This window comes from Branchiostoma floridae, chromosome 6 (assembly GCF_000003815.2).
Source record: "Branchiostoma floridae strain S238N-H82 chromosome 6, Bfl_VNyyK, whole genome shotgun sequence".
Lineage (NCBI taxonomy): Eukaryota > Metazoa > Chordata > Leptocardii > Amphioxiformes > Branchiostomatidae > Branchiostoma > Branchiostoma floridae.
Genome location: NC_049984.1, coordinates 14,069,192 through 14,093,452, shown reverse-complemented (window position 1 = coordinate 14,093,452; position 24,261 = coordinate 14,069,192). Strand labels below are relative to the sequence as shown.

The following is a 24,261-nucleotide window of genomic DNA, read 5'->3' as shown; positions in this document are numbered from 1 at the left end:
CATCAGCACTATGCACAGTAGCTAACCTTTAGCTATACTGACTTATGATACTGGAAATCCAATTTAGAAATACAATGCCGTACTGCAAAAAACAACATGAAAACATAGGAGAAAGTATGTACATATTGATACACCAAGTTTCAGATTCAACTTTTTCACCCAGCATACTTCATCAAAGCAAGAGTGGAGCAACCCTGCCTCCAAAGATGGAGGTTGAGAGTCCGAATCCTGACTAGGGGTGGGTACCAGTACAGAAAATTCAGGTACAGGTACGTCTCAGGTCTAGAGGATCAGGTCCAGGTTTGGACCTGAACCTGGACCTCATTGTATGTGAAAACTTGTGAATGGGCGATACTCAAAACAATGGCTCAATTTATTTCAAAGCAACTTGATGGAGTATCTGACTCCTACTTGCATTTATAATCCTGTCTTCATGTTAACTCTGTAAGTTTGACTGTAGAAACTTGGTAGAAATGACCATAAACTCTACACTACTTTGATCTTATTATTTTCTTGAACTGATAAGCGCTAACCTACGTAAATTCCTGCCGATCCAAAATCTGGTCAACTCATTTTTTTTCAGGTCAAGTTTTTTTTGGACCGGCCAACAAGAAAAAGCAGTTTCTAATCCTGACTGTTTTCGCCCTAATCCTGACTGTTTTCGCCAGCATACATATTGCTGAGGGTAGGGGTACACCCTAGTGTGAATGGATCAGGCCAATTACCCTGAGAGAGTGCAGCCTGTCCTTGCAGCAGTACAAAAAAACTGGAATGTCACGCTTTGAGGCAGTGTACTGCTTAATACGATACGGATAAAGTCATGTGCTTTTATATGCTGTACTCTTTCTAAATGTCTATGTCTATCTACAATGTTCAACAACCAAAGAAACAATATAGTATGGCCTAACTGTCAATGTCAAAGACTGACTTCAAACTAACACTGTGTGTTTCATCTAGAGCCCAATAAAGCGTGGGTCGATCTTGTACCCCGAGCCTCCCACCTCCCCGTCCGAGTCGGAGAAGTGATCTGAGTCGTGGAGGTGACTGTTGGTGTCTGACGACATGTCCATTTCTGGCAGGAGCACGTTGCACATGGTTGATGGCAGACCTCCTCTTTCTGTTCCATAGCAAAAACACAACATACAAACACAATATTCAGAAAAAAGAATATAGGAAATATTGTGCGCAACGAAATTGGCACAGTTGGCAAATACATTCAACTAGACAGAATGTAAAAAAGCTGACACAAAGATAGTTATTAATTTTACTAAATAATTTGACAGTCAGGAAGCTGGCTCTAACCTTTATGTTTGTGCTGTTCCAGTGGTGGCACATTTTTAGCCTGTTGTGGATCCGACTCTGACTCAGTGTCCGATGGAACATCTTCCCATCTGTCAAAGTCTATTCCAAGCCATGGGTACTGCAGAACAAAAATATATCAAATTGAATCCATTCAGTAAATTGCTGGGGACGGAGCAAGAAATTTTTTAAGAATCTTAAGAACCTCTGACTGGCAAACTTTATACTGAAATAAAATGGGGGTCTCAATGTTATTTCATGTCCATCAACCAACCATGAAATGGCATCGTAAAAAGAACATGAATGGTTGTAGATTGGAGATTGTAACGAAAATCAATAATGATTCAATGTACAAATATCTAGAAGGTGTCCCTGACAGTGTATCATTGTGGTTTTTTTTCAAACAAAACAGAACATGTACATCTAAAAAGATATCATCATCATCATCATCATCGGTCGACGTGATCACACATGTTCGCACATGTCTACACACGACGGGGTGATACCGCCCCTTACGGGGTGACATACCCTTTTGATGGCTAATTACAAGGCGGGGCCGGGGATGCGTAAGGTAAAAGATATACACTATGTATTCTCTGTTGTCACAAGAACAAACACGACCTCCACGCACAAGTTTTAAGGGAAACATACTACTAACCTTGGCCTTGGTTCGTGAGAGTCGAGGCCATGGTCCTGGCTTCTCCTTCCTCAGGGTCAGGATGACATCACTTCCTGTGAGCCGACAGGTGCATCCATCAGGCACCACCTTGTCGTACAGGTCCAGGTTCAGTTTGTAGTCTGTGCCTCTGAAGAACGTCCTGGGATGGAGGGAACAACTCATCAGTACTATGTGCAGATTTGACTTGACCTTCAACCTATTAAGGTAGCCATTTGGCTTGCTATGGGATTGCATTGGGTATGGAGTTAGGCACATGGAAGAAGGATACCATGGATGCATTTAAGAGCAAATGTTATAAAAGTTGTTTTGGTTTCAATTACCTTTTATGTCTCCTAATGATGGCCTAAGCATTTTTTATGTGTGGATATTTAAAATCTCACAACAGCTTTCTAAATCTGAAAAGTCTCATGAGTCAATTGGACCAAGCACAAATCATTTCCACCCTGCAGCTAGTTACTATATTACTATATATTGTATACCTTGAGCTTTGGATCTGAACGTGAATAAGCCTTACCTGAAGTGTAAAGCTGTAGGCACGAAGGTAACGTTTGGTTTTTGTACCAGCCCTCGCAGCTGTACACTCAGCATCACGGTTTCTTTCTGCTGGGACCACAGCACTTTTGGATGAAGGCTGTCAATGGGAAGGAACAGGGAAGGTTAATCATATAATACCAGGTTCCATCATTGCCAAGAAGATTGCCTGCCTCTAACATTCTCGTATCTGAGCTGATGACAAAATTTCAGTACAGTAACAAAGATGATGAGTACATCTCATAATCTCACCTTGGAACTTTGTGGTCACCATTAGTAGATACCTGGGATTCTTCGTCTTCTGTTGTCTCCAATGGTGGCATATCATCATAGTCATCATCATCATCACCATTATCATCATCTAGATGCACCTCTCCATTCCCTTCTGGAACAGGCTCCAGATTTGGTTTCCTTGTCCTGTGCCTTTCCCAGTGATGTGCCAAAACCTGCGCCTTCCTCGTACTGATATCATGATACTGAGTGGCTGAATTACGACTGGTTGAATTTGAAGGATGGGAGAAGTTTTGACTGTTAACACCAGAGGTAGTTTGCCTAGTCGGGAGCTGAGGAGACCTACTGGGTTTCTTAATGAGAGATGCTGATTGGTTGGAATTTAGATTGGAGGCTGTTGGCCTGCCCTTGCTTGATCCTGATTGGACAGGACTGGAATGATGAAAGAAGTTTGGTTTGTTCATGCCAGAAACCAACTGGCTGGAATTCAGCTTAGGGGAGGGGAGTAGGTTACTTGTATTAACTCCTGATTGGTTACCATTGAAATGATTGATTGGTGGTTTTGCAGGAGGAGTGACAGGCTTTGAGGGAAGTCCAAACTTGGACAGCAGGTCATTACAGTGCCTACTGATCTCTGCACTCGGGTGGCTGGAGGCATACCTGCATATATGATACAAACATTGTTCTATTCAATACTGCAAAGATAGAATACTATGGAAAACATACACCTGGCTGAGTTTAGACTTCAACAACTTTTTCTCAAAATACAAAATTAATGGAAAACTACAATATTCACTGTATTATCAAAACCTGGCCCAATGTACAATCTCCACCAGACAGTTCTAGGATCTCTTAGAAAATGTTCCTGATTTTCATATTTGTTTATGACTGCCTGAAAAGAAACTAAAAATGTCATTAAACCCTAAAAATGTCATTAAACCCTAATTAAATCCTTAAAATGTCATTAGAAGGCACAGCATGTTACACACCTCTCCATCACTTCTCTTACTCCACTCCTGGCCACCATGACAGCTACATTCTCCTCACTCCTGAAGATGACTGCCTTTAGTGCCTTGAGAGCCTGCACCAGAACCTTGTCACCACAGCTGTTCTGTATCCTCTCACACAACATCTCCACACCTCCTTCCTCTATGATGGCTGCACGGTTAGCAGACAGTGTGGCAAGCTGCCCTAACAGATGTAGGGCATGCTCCAATACCATGTTGTTGGCACAGCCCTTGACCAGTTGGCATACGGTGTGCAGGCCTCCGCACTCTGCAACTGCACTGCAGTTTCTGTCAAGGAGATAGGAGGCACTTCTTATTGGGCAAAGGTAACCTGGTCCTTGATCACATACTAAAAGCCATGACCAATAGACATACAATGCCGAGAAAATTTGTAAAAGCATAATCATCAGCACTGAAAAAAAATTAAAGGGCTTTGCTCTAAACATTGCTAGTGGCGATATGTTGAACAGAACTTAAAAACATAATGAACTATCATATCAGAACACTTCTTTTTTGGCTGTGATCTCAGACACATAACTTACTTCTTATTTTCAGTGACAAGGTTGCCCAGACAACGACACACATTCTCCTGGACCTGCACGCTCTCAGTGTCTGCCAGAAGCTGGCACAGAGTTCTCAGCCCACCCAGCTCCTCTATGGCCTGTTTGTTCTTCTCATTCAGAGCCAGATGTTTCAGGGCCCATACCAGCTGCTTCTGAACTTCTGGTGTATAGTCCTGCAAAGCACAAACCAAAGAACCGTCATGCATGTTTTAACAGCATGAGGCCACACCAATTTAATATCTTGGTTTATAGATTTTTGAAAGTGAAAATAGTGAATATAGCATGCGGACATCATAAATGCAACAGGCAGGGAGGAAAACTTGAATATGACCATGTCTTCTCCATAAACTTGAGTGCACCAAGGCATAAACCTGGTCCTTGGGTTTTGTTTTCATGATAGTTTTTTTTTATTCTTTGAAAATCCATGAACCAACAAATTAAATTGGTGATGCCTGATGATGTCCTGAGACATTCAGCACCAGGGCAGTGTTCTATTTTCATCCAACAAATAGTGTATTATAAGTTACACAAAAAACATAACTTATAAGAATGACATTATCATGACAGACTTGCCTTTACCAGCCCATATCCAAGACTAATCCGGCAAAAGGCACTTCAGCACCAAGGACATGTTACTCAGATGTGCTTTTGCGATGTTTCTGAGATGAAAGCTTTGAAATTACACCCCAAAAAAAACTTCAGCATCAGCCATACCTTCTTCAGCAGTCTACAGAGTGTCCTGAGTCCACCAGAGGTCCTGACCTCCTCACAGTTGGCCTGACTGTTGATGACCATGTGCCCCAGACTGACCGCCAGGTTTTCCAACACGGCAGGCTCCATACAGTACCCCAGTATCAGGCACACAGAGCTCACTCCTCTGGTCTCTCGCATGGTCTCATGTTTCCTGAAACAATAAGAGTTGTGTTCGTAAGTTGTACATACAGATTCAGATTGTGGCAAAATAGGAAAAACTAAATTGTGTAGGAAATTGTGTATAAAATTGAGTATTTGTATTCCCTAACATGTTCAATGACCAGTGAAAAAAATCTATAGAAACAGAGGCTATTGTCGCATTTTATTATCACTGATATGGTGAATAACGTACAGATGATCATTTACAACAATGGCAAGATGAGTCCAGATTGACATTTCACTGTAAATAAATCTGTCATACCATCTAGTGACAGAGACAGGAAGAACTCACGTAGGGTTGTTGATGACAACGCTGTCGATCTGCTTAGCCAGGCCCACCATGTGTTCTGGGTCAGAAGTCTGACACAGCTGTGCACACAGGAGACTGATCTGCTCTGCAGGGGTAGGGTGGGACTCAAGCCTGAACAAAACAAGTTAATAAAGATAAAGATATGAATTGCACTGCAAATTCAAAACCTTGCAGCAAGAGTACTTTTTAGTTTTAATGTAAAACAAATCTTTAATAGGTACTTCTACTGAAGACCTTTTGAGCTTCAGATGTGGATTTTGGTCCACATGAGGCACGGACTTTGGATTTCTACCAAGTCTCTGGGACATCATTGACTTCATTGAGTCTTTGGTATACAAAGTTAGTACAAAATGATATAGATAATTAACATAGTTATTGTAATACAAATAGTTAATGTGAAACATGTAGAACTAACCAAGCAGGGTCATTTGCCATGGGAAACAGCAGGTTGATAAACTCTGGTGACCCCGACATGACCCCATGACCTTGCATGACCATCTCCTGGCTGATGATAATATCATACTCTGCTGATGTGTCATACAGCTCGAGTTTGTAGCGATTGGCATTCCCGTTTTCAGAGGGCCCAACAGACAGGACCTACACAAAAAATCAAACAACAAAGATCCTCATAATCAATGAAATTAATCATGAAAGATATCTGACCAAAATACAACAAGAAAAAGTGAAATGTAATTAGAAAGGCCAACATTTGCTTGAGAGCAAAAACAGCATATTTTAGCCATACCCCTTCCCATGCAACACTGAACTGTTCCAAATTACCCCTGTGCGAAAATGAAACATTCTCCCTAAAAGTGAACTAATATTGTGAATTCTAGGGGCGGATATAAAGAAATGAAAAAAAATGCCTGGGGCACAAATTTTACCTGCACCAACCTGTATGCAGGTGGTATTTCAAGCCCTGTAAGCTGTAGTTTTTATCCAGCTATCATGATTGATCTGTCAACAAGTGCATTTTTTTACATATCAACAGTGCAGTTTACCTGAGCAAATAGCATTTTCTCAAACACCATGTCCCACAGTTCGTCACCGGACTCCTCTGTCCACTGTTGGCCATGCAGGGGCTGGACAGAGCCTAGGCAGGCCTCGATGGCTTGGAAGGGAAGCTGTGGTACAAATGGAAAAGTACCAGTCATCTCTGTGTCCAACTAAAGTACAGTAAGAGTAAAGGAAGTACACGGAATCTCAGGAAACTTATGACAACAAACAGTATCAAACCTGTAATGTAATACACATTGTACCTTCTTTCACACTCGCTTCAGTACATCCCATTGATTGGTGCAAAGAAGCTAAAATCTTCACACTTACCTGCATGACTTCCTTCCATGGTTCCTTTAAGGAGCTCCTGGGGATGATAGCTGTATCTCCATGGTCCAGGTAAAACACCTCACACATCTCGTCACCCTGCAGCTCCTCTACCCGAGCTCTGTACCATCTGTCAGCAGGTAATCAAGGTCAAGTCTGAGAGGCACTCTAACTTTTCTGTTCTACCATGCAAATAGATTTGTTGTTTATGCTGACATCATAAACACATTGTCTGACTACTATGGTAAAAAGTACTCTTGAAAACAGCTGGAATTTATGGGACTTAGTTGGTATGGACATTATTGACTAAACATTAGATAAATGTTTTTAGAAAATCAGTAATTAATTTTCTTAGAGCAAAGAATATATGGAAAATGGGTGCTAGTGTTCATTTAGTCCCATAACATATGATATCATATGTTTGATCCTGTGCTGCATGTAAGCACAGTCAGGGTCATCAGCATTGCTATGCAAAGTAGGCCTGGTAGCTTGCCTGAGTTTGAGTTTCCCGTCAGTTTCAAGTTTAAACAAACCCCAGGAAATCTGGCAATGTTGCAAAGTGTTCTGGCGGTTTCAGTGTTTGATTTAAAAAAAAAAAGTGGCTGTTGAAAAGAATAACGTTACCTGTTGTCCTGAGGGAAGACAGCGACACACAGCCGCCCAGGTGCTACCTGCTGCAGCGCAGGTGCAGCTGCAAGCTTCTCCTCATTGTTGACTTCTGCTGTCAGAACTTCCAGCCTTACACACACGAGTAAATATGTTGTGAATAGACTTGACAGTAAAAAGTTCTTAACATCTAAAATCTAACAGACTGGTGACTGTACCAAGATCTCAGGTAAATCATCTCCAAATTCAGTGTTCCCAAATGCTTGTCAAATTTTACACAAAGTCATGTAAGAAATTTTAAACAATACCTTACACAATGTATAGACAATAGGATGTGTTACTGTGAGTAAACTTAAAATAGAAAGACCTTCTTTTTCAAACCAAAGATCCAGAAGATGTCTGATGTACCAAGCATTAAGTTCATATTCATACCCAGAAGCTAACTGCAAGTACATTGGGGATACATAAGAGACATACATGTGACAATGAACAGTGTCAGTGATAAACATTATAATTGTAAAAAGAGGCTACTTGAATCCAAGTCTTGACTATTTCTAAATAGGCTGACTATTTCTAAACAGGCTGAGTACAAAACATGCATTGTGTCTCTTTTCAAATTGTATCTAAATATTTGCTGTAAGATACTTTGAAAAACTCACTTCCTGGCATAGTGTTTTCTCTGCACATACATCAACCCAGGATGCTCCACTGCTGACACATACACCTCATCAAACCCACCCCCTGGCAGGGTGGCTGTAGGGGGAGGGTTGGCTCTGCTGTACTTCAGCCCAGACTTGGCGGGGGGAGCCTTAGATGGAGGCTTGTACTCAGGGAGGGTAATCTTTCCATCACAGGCTTGTCTCAGGAGAGATACATGCTGGAAATCAAAGAATGTGTTGGGATTATGATACTTGTCAGTGGGTTTAAAGATCATACAGGGTTGTCATGCCAATTTGATCCACAAACTGATCACGATATCTCCCCAGGTTATGTGAGACGTCTTTACTCCATCAAAATCTCCATCTTTTATAATAAGTATATCAAATAACTCTTTCTAGGTCAATGGAACAATCTTTCCTACAGGAACAAATAGATATTCCGTTACATGTCACTGATCTGACAATGCCAATGCATACAACACCATATCAAACAGTACTACATATCCTGAAAGGAGGGAAGATGTTTTAGGAATAAGAGGAAATGCAAAGATTTCACCTACATCTGGGTTGTTTTCAGCCAGGCATACATGTACAAGCTCCCTCCTGATGTTGTGTTTATTGGTTGTAGCTTTGATGCCTGGTAAAACTTTTCTTTCCACCAAGGACTCCATCCACAAGGTGTGCCCCAAACTAGGGGAAAACAGATTGGTGTTACAACTTTTGTTTAACATTCAAGTAACAACAATTGTGTACTCAATCAACATCAAATCTTCTATCAAAGATACATGTAAGACAAATGTATAATGTTTGTGGTTCAAGTAAGTTTCAAGCTTGACTTAGAACATACTATATGAACTATTACATAGAATGATTTAATCTTCTAGCTGCCTGATATAATACAACAAGCCAGCACTGAAATAACCAATACAATGAGCCAGCACTGGAATAACCAGTTCAAAGAGCCAGAGTGTTATTACAGCAAGGAGAAGGTTAAGACTTAAAGACTAGTTTACTAAGTAATTGTTTCTACTGACCACAGGGCCACCCTGCCGTCCAGCTCCTTGCTACTGACCAGTGCATGGGTGAAGGCCGAGGCCTTGTCTGTCCACTGCTTGTCCTGATCAATTGGACACACTCCGCAGAGAAATACCTCCACAGCCTGGGGACATGTGTGCAACAACCATTCAGATTTAGGTAATATAAAAGAAATAAATGACTAAGATTAGACTAAGTTTAGACTATGATAAGACTAAGTTTATTCATGTCCAACATGTACAGTACTGCATATCATACTTCAATAAGAATTTTAAATTTAAAGCGTACCTTGTCCAATAAACCAATGGCCATGCAAAGGACACATATGCATACGCACACACACACACACACACATACACACACACTAACATACACACACAAACACAAAGGGATTGACAGAGAGAGACACACAAACACACACACGCACAGATGCATACAAAGACATACAAACACACACACATTCGTGTACTGTACCTGTGCTGGTACTGTTGCCAAGTGTTCTGGTAGTACCAGGAGTTTTGTAACCTCCAGTTCCTCTGTCTTCCCCTCATCTACATAGAAGACCCTGGCCCTGCTGGTGAAGTCAGTAGCTGTGATCTTGGTGACCCGGACCCTGTGGAACGTGTTCTGCATGTCCCGTACAGCACACATGTCACCTACCTGGGCTGTCACTGGGGAAGGAGAATATCATTTGTCATTATTGTTTCTCTTTTTATATCATTACAGTTCAATGCACATTCCCAGCTGAAAAACATGGGGAGGGGAGAAATTAGTCTGTGTAACAAAAACTCTGCTGTCCAGGGCTGTAACTGGCCCCTCCCCTTCTAGGAGGCAGGCCAAACGTTGAGCAGGCTGCTATAAGTGAGATTTAATCTGGCTACAATTTTCGTATAATCTTTAAGTTATTAACAAACAAACCAGACAAATTTTGTCAAGACAATGAGCAAAAGGCTTCAACTCCCAACAATTTGTGGCAAGCCTCTTCTTTACTACTTTTTCTACCAACTGATCTAGACATACTAAATTTTGTCATACTCATACACATACTTTTGGACATTGAATTATACATGCTGTAGATGTACTTACAGACTGGTACTTTATTCTCCTGTCTGCTGTAGTGCAGCCCTATGTCTGCCATAAGAGGCAGACACGTGTTCTCCCTGGGTACCGCCCTCCTGTCCCAGTCCCAGTGTTTAACAATACGTCCATAGTAACAATTGGCATCTACCACATGCGTCACCAGGACCTGACAATTTAAAAATTTCATCATTCAGTCATGAAAAAAAAATACTTACAGGTACACAAAATAGGCACCACATAAAGGTAACTGTTTGAGCATTACAATGACTTGCATTTTTGTATGACTGGATGCAAATGTGTATAGGATAGCTATTCTTACTTTGGAATGCTAACTGCCATACATGTGCATCAATGAAACAGACTGTGTTAAAAGCTATACAAGAATGTCAAGTATACGCCAACTAATCTCTTCAATTTCACTTCAGCAGTAATATTGGGTGTTAATCTCACTACATCCTACTAGCTACCCTGACCAAATGATAAGTGACTGCTTGCTCAATACTTTCGCTGGCTGGGTTACTGGTACTCAGTGAAAGTATTGAGCCAGCAGTCACTTGGAAGGATAAGATCAGGCTACCTACGAGCATTACTGTACAGATGACAAAACATCCCCAGTAACAGAAATTTTATTTTCTGTTCACAAGTAGGTTTCTCACCTTCACATATCCTACAGTAGGCATCCCTTCCCCTGGCTGGTCCACCTCTGGTAGTACAACATGTCTGGCCTTACACCTGGCCTGCTCAGCACAGTGGCCAAATGCCTTCATAGCATGGCAGAAACTGTTGTCCACTCTCCCAACCTGCTTAGCCTGAGTCAAACATCATAGGAATCCACATTCTTTAGAATAGAATAAGTGTTAATTAAAGGGACAGACCAGATTGAAAGAATTACAAGAGGATACACTGTCAAAGTAATAAAAAAATGTTGAAGCATATCTTTTTAGGTTAATAGTTAAGGAACAATTATTTTTGTCATCATCATCAACTGTGAAAATGACTTAGTGAACCCTTTTACCCACCAGCCAGGCCTTGTTGCACATGTCCAACAGCTCCTGCAACACATGACCTCCTGACCTCCTCAACAGGGTCACGATCTCCTGCAGGCCCACGGGGAACGTGGTACAGGTCTCCGTCACCAGGATATACGAAACACAGCCTGGGCTTTTCTTCTTCTCCTGTGCAACATAATAGAGAAGGGGTCAGTATTATGTTAGACATGCATTTCTGTGTCTCCACTCTTCCTCTCCTGGACAAGTCATGTCCACAACAGGTACAGTGTATATTGTACAAAGGGCATTGCAAAAAATCCATGATGATTGTCATGTATATATTTATTAAAGCTGTTCGTAGAAAGAGAGATTATTAGACACACAGCCTGTGTCTCCATTCGTCTTCTCCTGAACAAGTCATATTTACAACAGCATAACTGTCTATACATTAAGTAAAGCTGTTTGTAGAAAGAAATAACTACAAACAAGACTGGCAATAAAAATGTATTATTGCCATGACGACGATTGAGGGTACAACAATACAGCTCAAATCAGAAATAGACTGGAACTTCCCTGTCGCACTATCCCTGGCACAAAATACTAGCCCACATGTAACATAAACCTACAGCCAGCAGAAATGTACTATCCCCGGTACAGCACAATGGTCTGCCAGTGACCTAAACCTAAAGCTGAGCACTACAGAAGTATTTCCTGTCTGCCTGTGGCGTATGGCTTGAACAAGCTCTAGAAAAGAAAATGTATCCTTCATAACATAACACAACAACCAAGACAACGTGATCCATTGTGCAGAGTTCCCTGTCTAGTTTCAAAGGACAAATTCCTCCAGGGAGCAAGTGTGACCTACATTCCACCATTGCATACCAGAGATACATCTGGAACAGATTTGGGGGGGAGGGCTTGCATACCCAGCATACTGCATTCCTGTGGAAATGCCTGTGCAATTCCTAGAATTTTTGCAGACTGAATGCAAAATATACCACTTGACGACTCCCCTGAGGCGTCGTCAAAAAGCATTACTGACAGAGAAGTGGGAAAATGACATCAAACAAAATTACATCACACCCAGACAACAATACATGCCTACCATACGTCATGACTGATTTCATCTTTAGTCAACTTTGAGTTGCTGAAATACATGTCATTACAACTCAGTGAAGGCCTAAGATCTGAATCGCAAACCTTGGTAGCATCCTTGTTGAAGCTGTGAGACATACATCCCAGCCGTGCGCTGAACTTGAGCGGAGAGAGTGCGAAGCTGTAGTGTATGACACAGGTGGCGTCCCTGATGTGCAGGTCCTGTATGACTGTGTCTGTCATGACCAGGACAGGCTGGGAGCCTCGGCTGTGGTGTGTCGACCATTCTTTCTTCACTTTGTCTATCTCATACTGATGGAGGTCCGTATGAGCATACAGCGTAGAGTGGCTATAGCTCTTGAGGAGCTGAAACACAGAAAAATAATTCACTGTCATTAACTAAATCTCTTAAGAAAATGCAGAAGTTCTCACCTGAAGGCAAATGCATATCTGCACAGATAAAGAAGGATTGTGTTTCTGTGGTGGTGGGAATGGTCGTGAAATTTTGTTTAGCTTCAACAATTTTGCCGTCTTAAGGATTCTTGCAACACCTGTTAGCTCTCAAAACATTCCTTATGCAAAAGAGACCTTTCTTTTGAACCAAAATGTGATTGTAATCGAGGGAAAAAATACATTTTACACAAAATCCATCCTAGCTCTCTTTCGCTTTAGTCTTGTCCCCTACTGTCCAATAAAGCCCTACTTCTCAATCGTGCATTCATTTATCATATTGTAGAAAGTTAAATTTATTTCTCACAATACCCACTAATTCACTCCACTTCAGCTCCAGTTTATTGCAGTGCCACCTAGGACTTTTATTTTCACGCTTAATATAACTTTTAGTCTTTACTCTTCATTTGCAAAATTTTTAAATGGCAATTCTGCTAAATTTGAGTATCGATCTCTTGAGGGTTCAAAATATCCATCAGCAATCTGCATAGTACAAATAACAAATCTTAAAGCTGTAATTTTGCAGGCACTCAGTCATTCCTTAATCTACATCTAATGACATTCATCTCTAACCTACAAAATTAATGAATATATTATTACAATCATTAGTGCATTGTACTATTTTCTTGTTGCTTTAAATATGCAAATTACGTTATGCAAATGATGTCATAATTTGTACAATAAGAGCATGATACCATCATCTATACCTACATGCCAAAACTATAAAATTTATGCACAATGTCTACAGTCACACAAACGAACCAACACCAAATTTTCAGAAATAAGCACCACCTAGCAGACTGTGAAGGAACTACACCACATTGAAAAAACTTTCTGTCTCTGTGCCACTAGGAAGAGCTTTTGGTCTGCATAAATTTTTAACTTGATATTTCATTTTTGTTCTGTTAATCTGAAGAATCAAGGAAAAATGTCTTTTCATGTGGCATTAAACTCAACAACCGTCATGCAATGCGCAGATGTGGACGCAGGCGCAATAAAGGCCTACGGCTATTTCCGGTTCATTCGCAGTTTCAGGTGAGTGGCCTTTAACTTGTGGTGTAAAAATAGAATGGCACAAAAGGTATGTGTGTTGTTAGTGACGGAAGCTATTCAAACAGAGAAGGTCATCTATTCATGCATGAAAAGCTGTGTACACAATAAGTTAATTTGTAATGTACAGGTAGCCTGAAACATAGCCTGAGCCTGACTGGGCTTGTCTCCGACAGAGCACTCACAGAGGCATAAGAAGTGGCCAGAATATGCTTTTCATTTGCTGAGTATGGGACAAAACAGGCAGCCAAAACACGAAAAAAAGGCAGGGACTTTGCAGCTGACTTTGTTGTGACCAAAACGACATGAGTGTGCCAAGGGACAGACCTTTTACTCTGTTTTCAGGGTCTGGCCCAGCATTATCTTTAAAAGAACAAGTTAAATTGCTTTGGCCTAAAATCAACTTTTCTTTGCATAAAATACATTGACACAAAGAATCCTCTTTTCACAGAAAGCTTGATGGTTATCATGGTGCAGTTTTGGGGAATCCTTGTGACCTGTCTGCTGCCATATGCAAAAGGTAAGAATCTTGATATTTTCACCATATACATAACATAAAATTGAGCATCTTAAGAAGTGGAGCAATTGACAAAAATGGTAATTTACATTATATCATTTTATAATATATGATGATGATGATGATGATAATTATGATGGTTTTGCCTATATTTTTCTTATGCATGGCATGAAGACAGTCCGAATGCAAATGATCAAATTTCAAATGAAAGATTCTTTAACCAACTAATACCAGTTCTGTTAAACTTTTCTTGCATCCCCATAAAAGAGGTATCAATGGTAAGTATTCAATCCATGAGCAATGTGTACTATACATATCTGTCACTATCTATACTAATCAATCAGACTTGTATAAGAACATGTCAGGGTATCAAACTAGTCAAGTGTATGTTTCTAGGCTGGTCATACTTGACACCAAAGCCTCATGTCAATGACCTCTTTTATACACTGTAGAAAAGTGTAAAGTATCTTTTAAAAAAATCTTAAATGTTTTAAAACCCAGTCACAGAACTTAGTAGTATTTACACAAAGGGCCTGACATTACGTGTTTGAAATGTATATGTTGTAATTGTAAGCACTTAATGAGCAACAGCATATTCAATACTAGTAAGTTAAGCATGATTCTGTTTTATAGGATCTATTGTTTTCGACAAATGTCCTCCAAACCAGACGGTTCATGACGGTGCCAGCCTCTCTATTGTCGCCAAAGCCACTGGAGTGCCAGATGATCACTCATCATATACTGTCCAACTATTTGGGCAGACACCAGCTCAAAAGGAAGGAGATTTCAAGATCATTTCCTTCTATGAAAATGGTGGTATGTAGAACATATATTGTCTTAAAGTTTCTGTTACCCTCAATCCTAACATTTTTCAAAAGTCTTTGCATGCTGAAATCATGTACATTCAGATTTAAACCCACTGGTTTGTGCAAGGTATGCACATGACATGTAAAATGTTGCACTTGAACTAAGTTGAAGACAAGACTTTCTCAAAAATTTCTTCCTCTGAAGGCATGGGTGGTGCCAATGCCAGCTACTTGGATTTCCCTGATGTCAGTGTGAGGGAAGAGAGAGTAAGACCTGGAGAACTAGACATCATCTTGACCATCACCAACATCAGCCACTGGGCAAATGGCCCTTTCAGGTTCCTGATACATCTATCACCCCCACCACTCTATCACCTGGGAGTGAGATGCAACTTCAACATCACTGTTACTAGGGGTATGGTTGAAATGTGTACTAAGCAACAAAGATAAACCAATATCAAATGTACATGCTATTGAGGTGCCCTCTCAAAACATAGGGCTACTGCTTCATGTTTAGGTTTGGAACCTTACTAGTGACTATAACTTTTCTTTGACATGTAAGCCAATGCAGCATTAAAAACATATGCCCAAGCTTAATACAGAGGTCATGTACATGTACATTACTCCACAATCTAAATACTAGTATATGTATGATTTAGATTATCATGGCCACAGGGAGCATACCTGTAAGATTTATGATCTGAGACTCACAATTATGTATTCTTATCATTCCATGCGAACAGGCTTAAGCGATGTACGATTCACAGACACAGAGTCCTGCTAACATACAATAGATGATTGGTAGCAAGATATATTCAGTAAATATTTACAAAATTTGTACTTTTCCTTTCAGAGAGGAAATCCACTTCTTCTATTGTGACTCCAGACAACAAAAACATCTTCTTTACATCAAGGACCCCCTTGGATAATCCATCAAATGAAGGTAGGATAAAAGTCTTTCCAGAGGGGGGGGGGGGGGGGTGGTTAAAGGATGCTACAATAGATAATTGGGAGCAACATACATTCCGGAATGTTTACAAATGGACTTTTCCTTTCAGAAAGGGAATCCCCATCTTCTGTTGTGACTCCCAACAAAAACTTCCATGCATCAAAGCCCTCCTTCCCTAAACCCTCAAAAGAAAGTAGGATATATGTTGATCATATTTCTACCTGCATACCACAGACTCGTATGGAAAACAAACCTCTTTCTGCCTTAATCTTACATGTTTCTAATGGTCACCGCTAGTGAAAACAGCATATATGTACCATAAATTATTACATATCAAACAACTACATTATGAAATGCTAGTTCTAGCTTTTATATAGAAGTAAACATATTAAGTTATCACACCACAGGTACATTACACTCAGGGACTATTGCTGGCATTGTGGTTGCAGTGATTGGACTGGTTGCGGTCTTAGCAGCGGTAGCCATGGTGATCATCTCCTCAATAACTTCAAGGTAAAGACAGGGAAATGTTACATCACCCTGTCATTGCATAATATGAACAACCCATACTGATAAGGTCTATAAAAAAAAAAGAACTGAACAACAAAGTGAAATCAAACATTCAATTACTACAGCAGATAAACATCACAGCTAGGGAGAAAATGCTGCCCATATTGGCTCTATATTCAACTGCAAAGTACAAGGTAACAGTTTTAACATACATATACCAGTAATGTACTAATATACTGTGCATTCATGTAAGCATTTTGTAGATTTCTTGACCATCAAAGCAATAAAACCATGATTTGTTTTTGATCTCAAACTTAAGGTCTGCTGTTGATGGTGGTGTGCAAGATGAATTAGAAACCACTGATGGTACGCTACATGAAGTACTGACCATGACAAACAAAGGAAAACTTATGTCTCAACCCAATGGAGCTGAGTACAAAGACCTGCTGCTGAACCATTCCTCATCAACAAAAGTCTAATGCAGTTAGAACTGATGTTACATGGGCTTTGTTTTGAGTATCTAAGTCTTCACTTGCCAAGTTACAAAGTTAAAACAACACTAGCACTGTAAAAAAATATTGCCATGGTTAGGTTGCCCCTGTGTTGTTGTTAACAAATGTATTTACGTCCTTGAAAATAGGAATATTTACCAATTACTTAAGCCAGTACAGTGCTGTGACTGTTAATAAAAACGCTTAGCCAGGTCTTATCGCATGTAACAAGATGTAATGGTACAATGTACAACTCTAACTTACCTATCATGAAGTTTGTCATCCATAAATCATTCATTACCAACCCCTTCTACACCAACAGCTATGAATGTAAAGCACTCTAAGTTGTGGTTAGACCATAAGGATTCTATGATAGGGGTGGTGGTAGAGGTGATTGTTTAAAGTAGAAGAATGAAAAACGAATTGTTGAAGAGAAAAGAATGAAAAGAAAGTGTGAGAATGACGAAAAGTGCTGATGGCCACAAGAAACAAAATGACTGTATAGAAAACATAAAAATTACATCATGAAAACTCTCACCCCACTCCACAATCCTCCTTGGTCTATCCTTAGGGAAGTGAAACTTCATGCCAATTTCATGCAGTAAAAAGGAACTATTGTTACTGTGTCTTAAATACAGAAATGAAACTATATGTCAGTGTTTCATTTGTGTTCATTCAAATGCATACTCTCAAAAGCTATATTTCTTCTTTTAAAATAACCATCTCAAGCACATGTCATTTCTGAGGCACCCCAGTATTATAAAGAACAGGTGTCTATGTAGCAAAACAATAGAGACTGTACCATTATTGGAGCTGAAAGCAGCAAACTCAGGCTTTGAATAAAACACTTGTACCGGTATCCATTTCCTACCTGTGTGACATCTTCAGCTTCTGTATCAGACCCAACAAACACCACAATCTTGTGTCCTGCCCCCTCACACTGGTCCAGCAAGCTCAGGAGCTGGGTGTACCGCAAAGTAGACGGAACCACCAACACAAACTGGACAGGAACAAACAAGAAACAAGTTTCCTTCATGCCAGAGTACCAGTGCAAAAAGTTCTGTTATCTTATATACTCAAATAGAGCATAAAAAGCTGAGAACTGTAGGTACAATTTGTTACATTCTTAAAAATTTGACATATTGTAAATTCTTCATTTTTGCTAGCCTCTACCAGGCTCTGTGGAATGCTGGTCAAATAGTAGAAATTGGACAAATAGAGGGGAAAGTGTGCTAAGGGAGTCTGCCAGCCATATCAGGGAGTCAGTATGTGACCCATACTGAGCCAACAGAGCCTGCTGGTAGAGGCTACAGTTTTGCTCACACTTCAAAATAATAGGGGGAAGGTGATGGAGAGGTAAGGGCAACAACTACAGAGATGTTTAATTAACAGACCACAAATATTTCAAGATTTGGTGTGCACATAGGCAACCCACCTGCTTGACCTTACTGTACACAGCTTCCTCCACCTTACTGGTGAAGACCAGGAGAGGCTGAGTCATGTAGGCTCTGTGGAAGGACTCGATCCCTGCTGTCCACTGTCTGGCCATCAGTACGATCTGTCTGGGTGCGCTGCGGTCAGGCTGGTCAGCAATGACTTTACCATACAGCCTCATCAAGGACTTAATCTACAACATCATGTAGAGCAACAAATCCTTAGCAACAAACATCCTCAGTTGTCAACACTAACTCAATTGGATAGTCTTATTCTTAGGTTATATTTGAACCTTTGTTTATTCATGAGAAGTTAAAATCAGTCAATAGGCCACTTTACCCTGCTTCAAGCTTGCACACAAAAAGGAGGATTACCGGTACCTATCATAGGTACATGAAGATCCTTCAGTTAGCAAAAGTCAGCATCCATAATGATGCCTTCAACAATTTTCTTGCTAGTAGCACATGACATAAAGATACTAAAGAGAATTTCTATCAAATACTGCGAACCACAGACAAAGAAATACACCAAAAAGATAAATAGGTCATTGGGTCAGACAAACCACTAATTGAATTGATGTGGACTTGCATATTACATATATCCATATCAGTATTCGTACAACACACATGTAGATGAAAAACATCCATATCTAAGACATCTTTGAGAGTCTCCAGGATATCTAACTACCTCGTCTGTGTAGACTTCCGTCAGAGTGTCAGCATCGTCCACCACCAGCTGACACAGCCTGTCCAGGTTGGTGTACCCCTTCTCTAACATCCTCAGCAGACAGCGGGGCGTGGCTATCAGCAGGTCACACCCATTGATCAGGGGAATCTGACGTGCAAGAATAGATATTACAGTTTAATGTGGCACACACCATTGTACTTCAACACGTACATTCATACCCTTTTTCGTTATACCTGGGCCGTGATAACGTTCCATACAAGTGTTCCAGACAGGGTGATAACTTGCTATATCACATGGGTTCTACTTATTTCACACAGGCTTTTATAAAATAAATCAACTGCACTTTGCATGCGACACTGTCCAAAATTTTTAACACCTGATTTGGACTTTGGAATCACTGTTGTTACAATTTTCTGGTGCATTTCGCATGGAAACCTGTGTTTCCTTGGGGGTGGGTATAGCATAAATAAAATACAACATGGTCTATTCTGTATTTACTCTTGGTCCCAGCCCTACAGTGGGTTTAGTCACCCTCTAGCCTCTGGTACCAAGAGTGATACAGAATACACCGTGTTGTATTCTATATATGCATCATTATCAGAACAACTTCTTTCAAGGCAGAGTTTTTTTATTGGGGTACATGCATATAGGAGGTCCTCAATTAACAAAAATTACAGTTCTTAAAACACCAAAATACTTGCCAGTATTTTTTTATGTCACGTTAATATATCAACAAAGAATACAAAACATCACAAAGTGTCCCTAAAATTATCTTAAAACCACATTACATTTATGTACCATTTGGTCATCCTCAGCCCCAGCTCCAAAGATGAGCAGCACCTTGGTAGACTTCCGATCCGCGATGTAGTTCCAGCACTGGTCATACACATAGCGTGCAGTGTTCCAGTAGGGACACAGGATGATGGACCTCGGCTGAAACAATTGTCAACATTACAGTTTAACAGTAAAACTTATTCCTTAAAACTTATTACTATTGATTTTTCACAAGTTATTTCACACTTAATCCAATGATAAACCAGACCCAATCTCAAACAGTTTAAATCCGCATTACATGTGGCAAAGATGATGATGATGAATCCTAGTTAACTACCCTGACAAGAGTTTTGAACTCCACATGATCATACAATGCATATTACAGAAAAGTTGGGTCTTTCAGTAATTTAACACGGCGGTGCCAGTTAACATTCAGTTCAAGCTTCCTGCAAAGAAAAATACTACAAAATCTTTGCACGAGGAGGACAACAGATTTGTTTTATCTTGAAAGCTGATGAAGCCATGGATGTACAAATTCCTCCACAATATCATCTGGAAGAGACTTTTGAATTTAATTTTTTTTCAAATCCCCTTACCCCATTCCCCTCTGGCAATCCTTCCATCCCAGCGGTCTGTGCAAGCTGAGTCATCAAGGGTAGTAGGTAAGCCAAGGTTTTGCCCATCTTTGCTGGTGCCATGGCAACAAGGTCACGCCCCCTCATGATGGCTGGCCAGCAATAGGCTTGCACCTTGCTGGGTGCAGGGAAGTCCTGGGAAATCAGGTACTAATGACACAAGGAGAAAAAAAGAAAAGAAATGGAACATGAGTAAACGCATCTACTGCTTTAATGATATGTCGGTACTACTACTAGAAAAAGAATGTCATGCTACATTTGTATGTGACCTCTCTCCATCCAATGCTTCTGAAATGTAATGTTTTTAATAAAACAAAAAATGTCAGGTATGCTACAAAGACGTACATTGCGTTGATATTCACTGATCGTGCAAGGACAATGAGAGAAAGTGCAATACTTCAAAGATATGTTACTATCTTTCTTATAGGTAATTAGGTAGTTTATTCATTGTCATCAATTATGCCTTTGGCCTGGTATAGTCATCATACCATTGACTTAGTAACACAAAGAAGTGGTACATTCCATTATTTCTACCTGTTGTATAAAGTCTGGGAAAGGTGTCTTCTCCAACATGGTGTAGGGTTTGGGTGGAATGTCCCCCTTCACTGCCACACCATCCCCGTACTGACCAACTGCAGACATCTGATGGCCGGCAAGTGACCAGGGTCTCCCACTCCCAGAGGGGGGCTGTGGACATTGTGACATGAGTAAAATGCCATTGGTCTATTACTGTCTTAGCTGAATTACAGGTTTATCAGAGATTTAAATTTTTCTCTCCAGCTTCAAATTTTTTCCAACTTCTTGTTATTGTGCCAATGTTGTTGATCTTTGTTGTTGTCATTCTAAGCTAGCAAAATACATTTTTATACATTTCATGTCGTGTAGCTCAGATATTTTAACATGGTGAAATTTATATCCAGCCCAACAAGCAAATTTCTGTCCTGAGACGGAGGGAGGGGTCCTGGAGACAGCCCACCAAACAACTGTTATAACTTTTATCAAATGTTTCAAACTTGATATGTGCAAGTACAGGACATTCTGTGTAGTGCCTTCCTAACAACTTACATGGCTGGTGAACTGGGCCTGTGTTCTGCTGGGCTCTTCCCATTTCTGAGGCATCAGCCCCTGCAGCAGCCTCTCCCCGATACTGGGAACCTTGTTTCTCCTGCGAACAGGAGACTCCTCTCCCTCACTTGCGGAGGGCTCTGTTGTAGAGAGGTCGCCCGAGCCAGAGGAAAGTGAAGGGAAAAGGCTGGGAGAAGAGGGAAGAAGTTGATTGCTGCTTGAAAAAAAAAGATATGTCCAAGGAACAAATGGCTAAAAAGCTTTAAACAGCTCTGAAACTAGATGGAGTGGCAAAGAAATAGCAATGAAACTATATAAAGTGGCAGAGATCATCAGCTACAGCACAAGACTCTTAAATAAAGAAAAGTTAAAGGAAATATTCAAGACAGCTCCGGGGTGAAACTTTAAGAGCATGTACTTGTCTGTGTACAGAGCAGACACTTAAGACATTACAACAGACACTAATCTTTCTCCATTCAGCAGACACACAGCCCATATTCTGCACTGGCAAATGTGTCATTTATGGCGTCTACAGTCTATATTGCTTTGTTTTCGACAATGAAGTGGATACATGTGGTGTTCTAATTCAGGTAGGTGGGTACGAAGGTTGGAGTACTATGCATGGTGCACAACTGAGCATGTGATGACTATTACTGAATATGTGTTAGTGGTGCTTTATTACTATTAGATCTAAAGGTGAGGCTATATCATTGACAACTCAAAACAGATGTGGGTCTTGAACTCTTCTGATCTGTTAGTGTTAATATCAAACATGTATAACAGTAACATCACAGTGTTAGAACACTTCAGAGACAAACATGAACAACAAACACTTTGTACAAATTTGTATTTCTTTGAAGAAAATGAGGGCACAATATAACTACATTGTCTGTAAATGCAACAAATTTGTACAGGATGCAACAATTGGCTTACATTTGCCAAAATGTACAAAAGACACAAACGGTGCCAGGCTCTGATACACTACACTAAGCAACAACGTGTAGACGTCTTGGTTGACTTTAGCAACTAAATATTTTCATGTGTTGTTACAGTGATATTCATAACCTTACGGGTGAAATACTGTTTAGTGTAAAAAAAACAAGCATCACATAACATTAAGGTATGTTTCATGTCTAGGATATATAACGATTAGTATGTGATGGCTTTTCTCAGCTTTTAACAAGGTGAAGTTAGAACATCAACACAGACTATGGCTTCTACCTATCCCTGAGTGGGTTCCCATGTAGGTTGATCCGGGGCAGCCTCGCTGGTGTGTAGCCTGTATGTACAGATGGAGTCACCATTTCATCACCTCCTCCAGAGATGGATCCATCAGCACCAGATATACTACTTCCTTCAGATTTTGCATCACTCTTTGCTGCACCACCTGAGCTATCAGCCTTGCTACCAGAGATGTCATTCCTTCCAGCAGAATTCCCCAAAACTGCAGTTTGAGTCAGCCCTGTGCTTTGCATATCACTTCCTGACATACCAGCACTGGTTCTGTGGGCAGTATGTACTGCATGGCTACTTGTGGCATCACTGGCTGCTGAGGTCCTTCCTGGAGATACTCTAGGACTTGCTGATAAGTCCCTACTTCCAAGCATGGGAGGACTTTTTGCATTACCACCAACAGTACCAACGTTAACAGGAATGGGTGACAATGATCTCTGCCTCACAGGTCTTGTTTTATCCACAAGTTGTGTCCACTCCTTCCCCAATGTCGACGTCTGTGAATATGCTGCATTCAGCCTACTCTCTACAGATCGGGAACTTCCTGGGATCCCCTCATGTCCAGTGGATTTTATCTGATCTGGTGGAAAACTTCGCCTGTTTCTGACCTCCTGCTGTCTTACCACTGGCTGTAGAGATTTGTCATTCATTGCACCGGGAATCCACGAAGATTCCTGACGACTGCTACCTTTCAAACACTCGGGATTCACAGCAATACAACCATTCCCTATGATACGTCCAGAGCTTGGCTGCAAAGTACGGGCTGCCTTGAGCATCCTTCTAGGACTCAGGTTCTTGCCAGCAGGCTTAAGTGAAGGTTCTTTAAGGGTTCCTGCACCATTTGCCATCCCTTGTCTGCGCTGCAAACTGTACCCAGATTCTTTTGCCCTCACAGAAGGGCCTGTTGTCACAGAAGAACTCTGCCTTGAATGCCCTACAGATATCTGCTGCTTTAGAATCTCTCCATTCTTCTCAGCTGGAGACTTCAATATTAATCTGGACAGTTCCGCAGCAGCACCAGAAACTGGTAAAGCACTGCTACTGTTGTTTCCTGTACTATCTTCTTGTTCTGCTTTTCTATCTACTTGATGTTGTGTGTTGGCAGCTGGGATGGCTTTAACTGGCTCAGTCACCTTCAATGGACTCAGACCCAGCATGGCTGCTAGTCCGCTGGGCGGAGAAGACTCTTCACTAGGGGCTGGTGACAGAGGTGGGGGGGGAGGTAGGGGACACACGCCCTGCTGGGGACAGCTGGGGACGTTTGCCATTGGAGAAAGAGACCTCACAATCTCAGGGGTTGTCTGAACTGTAAGAGATGGAAAATATTTAGCCAACCTATTA

At 40.8% G+C, this 24,261-nt stretch overlaps 1 protein-coding gene across 1 annotated transcript; it reads right to left on the bottom strand.

Moving 5' to 3' along the window:
• Positions 1–172: 172 nt before the first annotated feature.
• Positions 173–24,199, bottom strand: LOC118417751. Its single transcript, XM_035823452.1, has 29 exons — positions 22,909–24,199; positions 21,688–21,874; positions 21,157–21,309; positions 20,584–20,772; positions 20,012–20,146; positions 19,214–19,360; positions 18,528–18,719; positions 17,964–18,092; positions 12,425–12,685; positions 11,255–11,410; positions 10,892–11,044; positions 10,242–10,401; positions 9,630–9,826; positions 9,155–9,279; positions 8,681–8,810; positions 8,121–8,338; positions 7,480–7,593; positions 6,859–6,985; positions 6,534–6,656; positions 5,948–6,129; positions 5,515–5,643; positions 5,025–5,214; positions 4,290–4,483; positions 3,730–4,035; positions 2,762–3,400; positions 2,493–2,609; positions 1,958–2,117; positions 1,303–1,420; positions 173–1,117 (listed from the first exon to the last, which is right to left on the bottom strand). Exons 1-29 carry the CDS (start codon positions 24,186–24,188, stop codon positions 954–956), a joined length of 6,375 nt encoding a protein of 2,124 aa, XP_035679345.1. The 5' UTR covers positions 24,189–24,199; the 3' UTR covers positions 173–953.
• Between the last annotated feature and the right edge of the window lie 62 nt (positions 24,200–24,261).

Bases quoted from the DNA above. Each gene is read 5' to 3' on its own strand.
- LOC118417751 (XM_035823452.1), bottom strand. From the start codon at position 24,188: ATGGCAAACGTCCCCAGCTGTCCCCAGCAGGGCGTGTGTCCCCTACCT. The intron at 7,594-8,120 runs GTGAGTTTTTCA...CGTGTGTGTAAG, and splicing joins AGAAAACACTATGCCAGGAA to GCTGGAAGTTCTGACAGCAG. The intron at 6,986-7,479 runs GTAACGTTATTC...ACCTGCTGACAG, and splicing joins GTCTTCCCTCAGGACAACAG to ATGGTACAGAGCTCGGGTAG.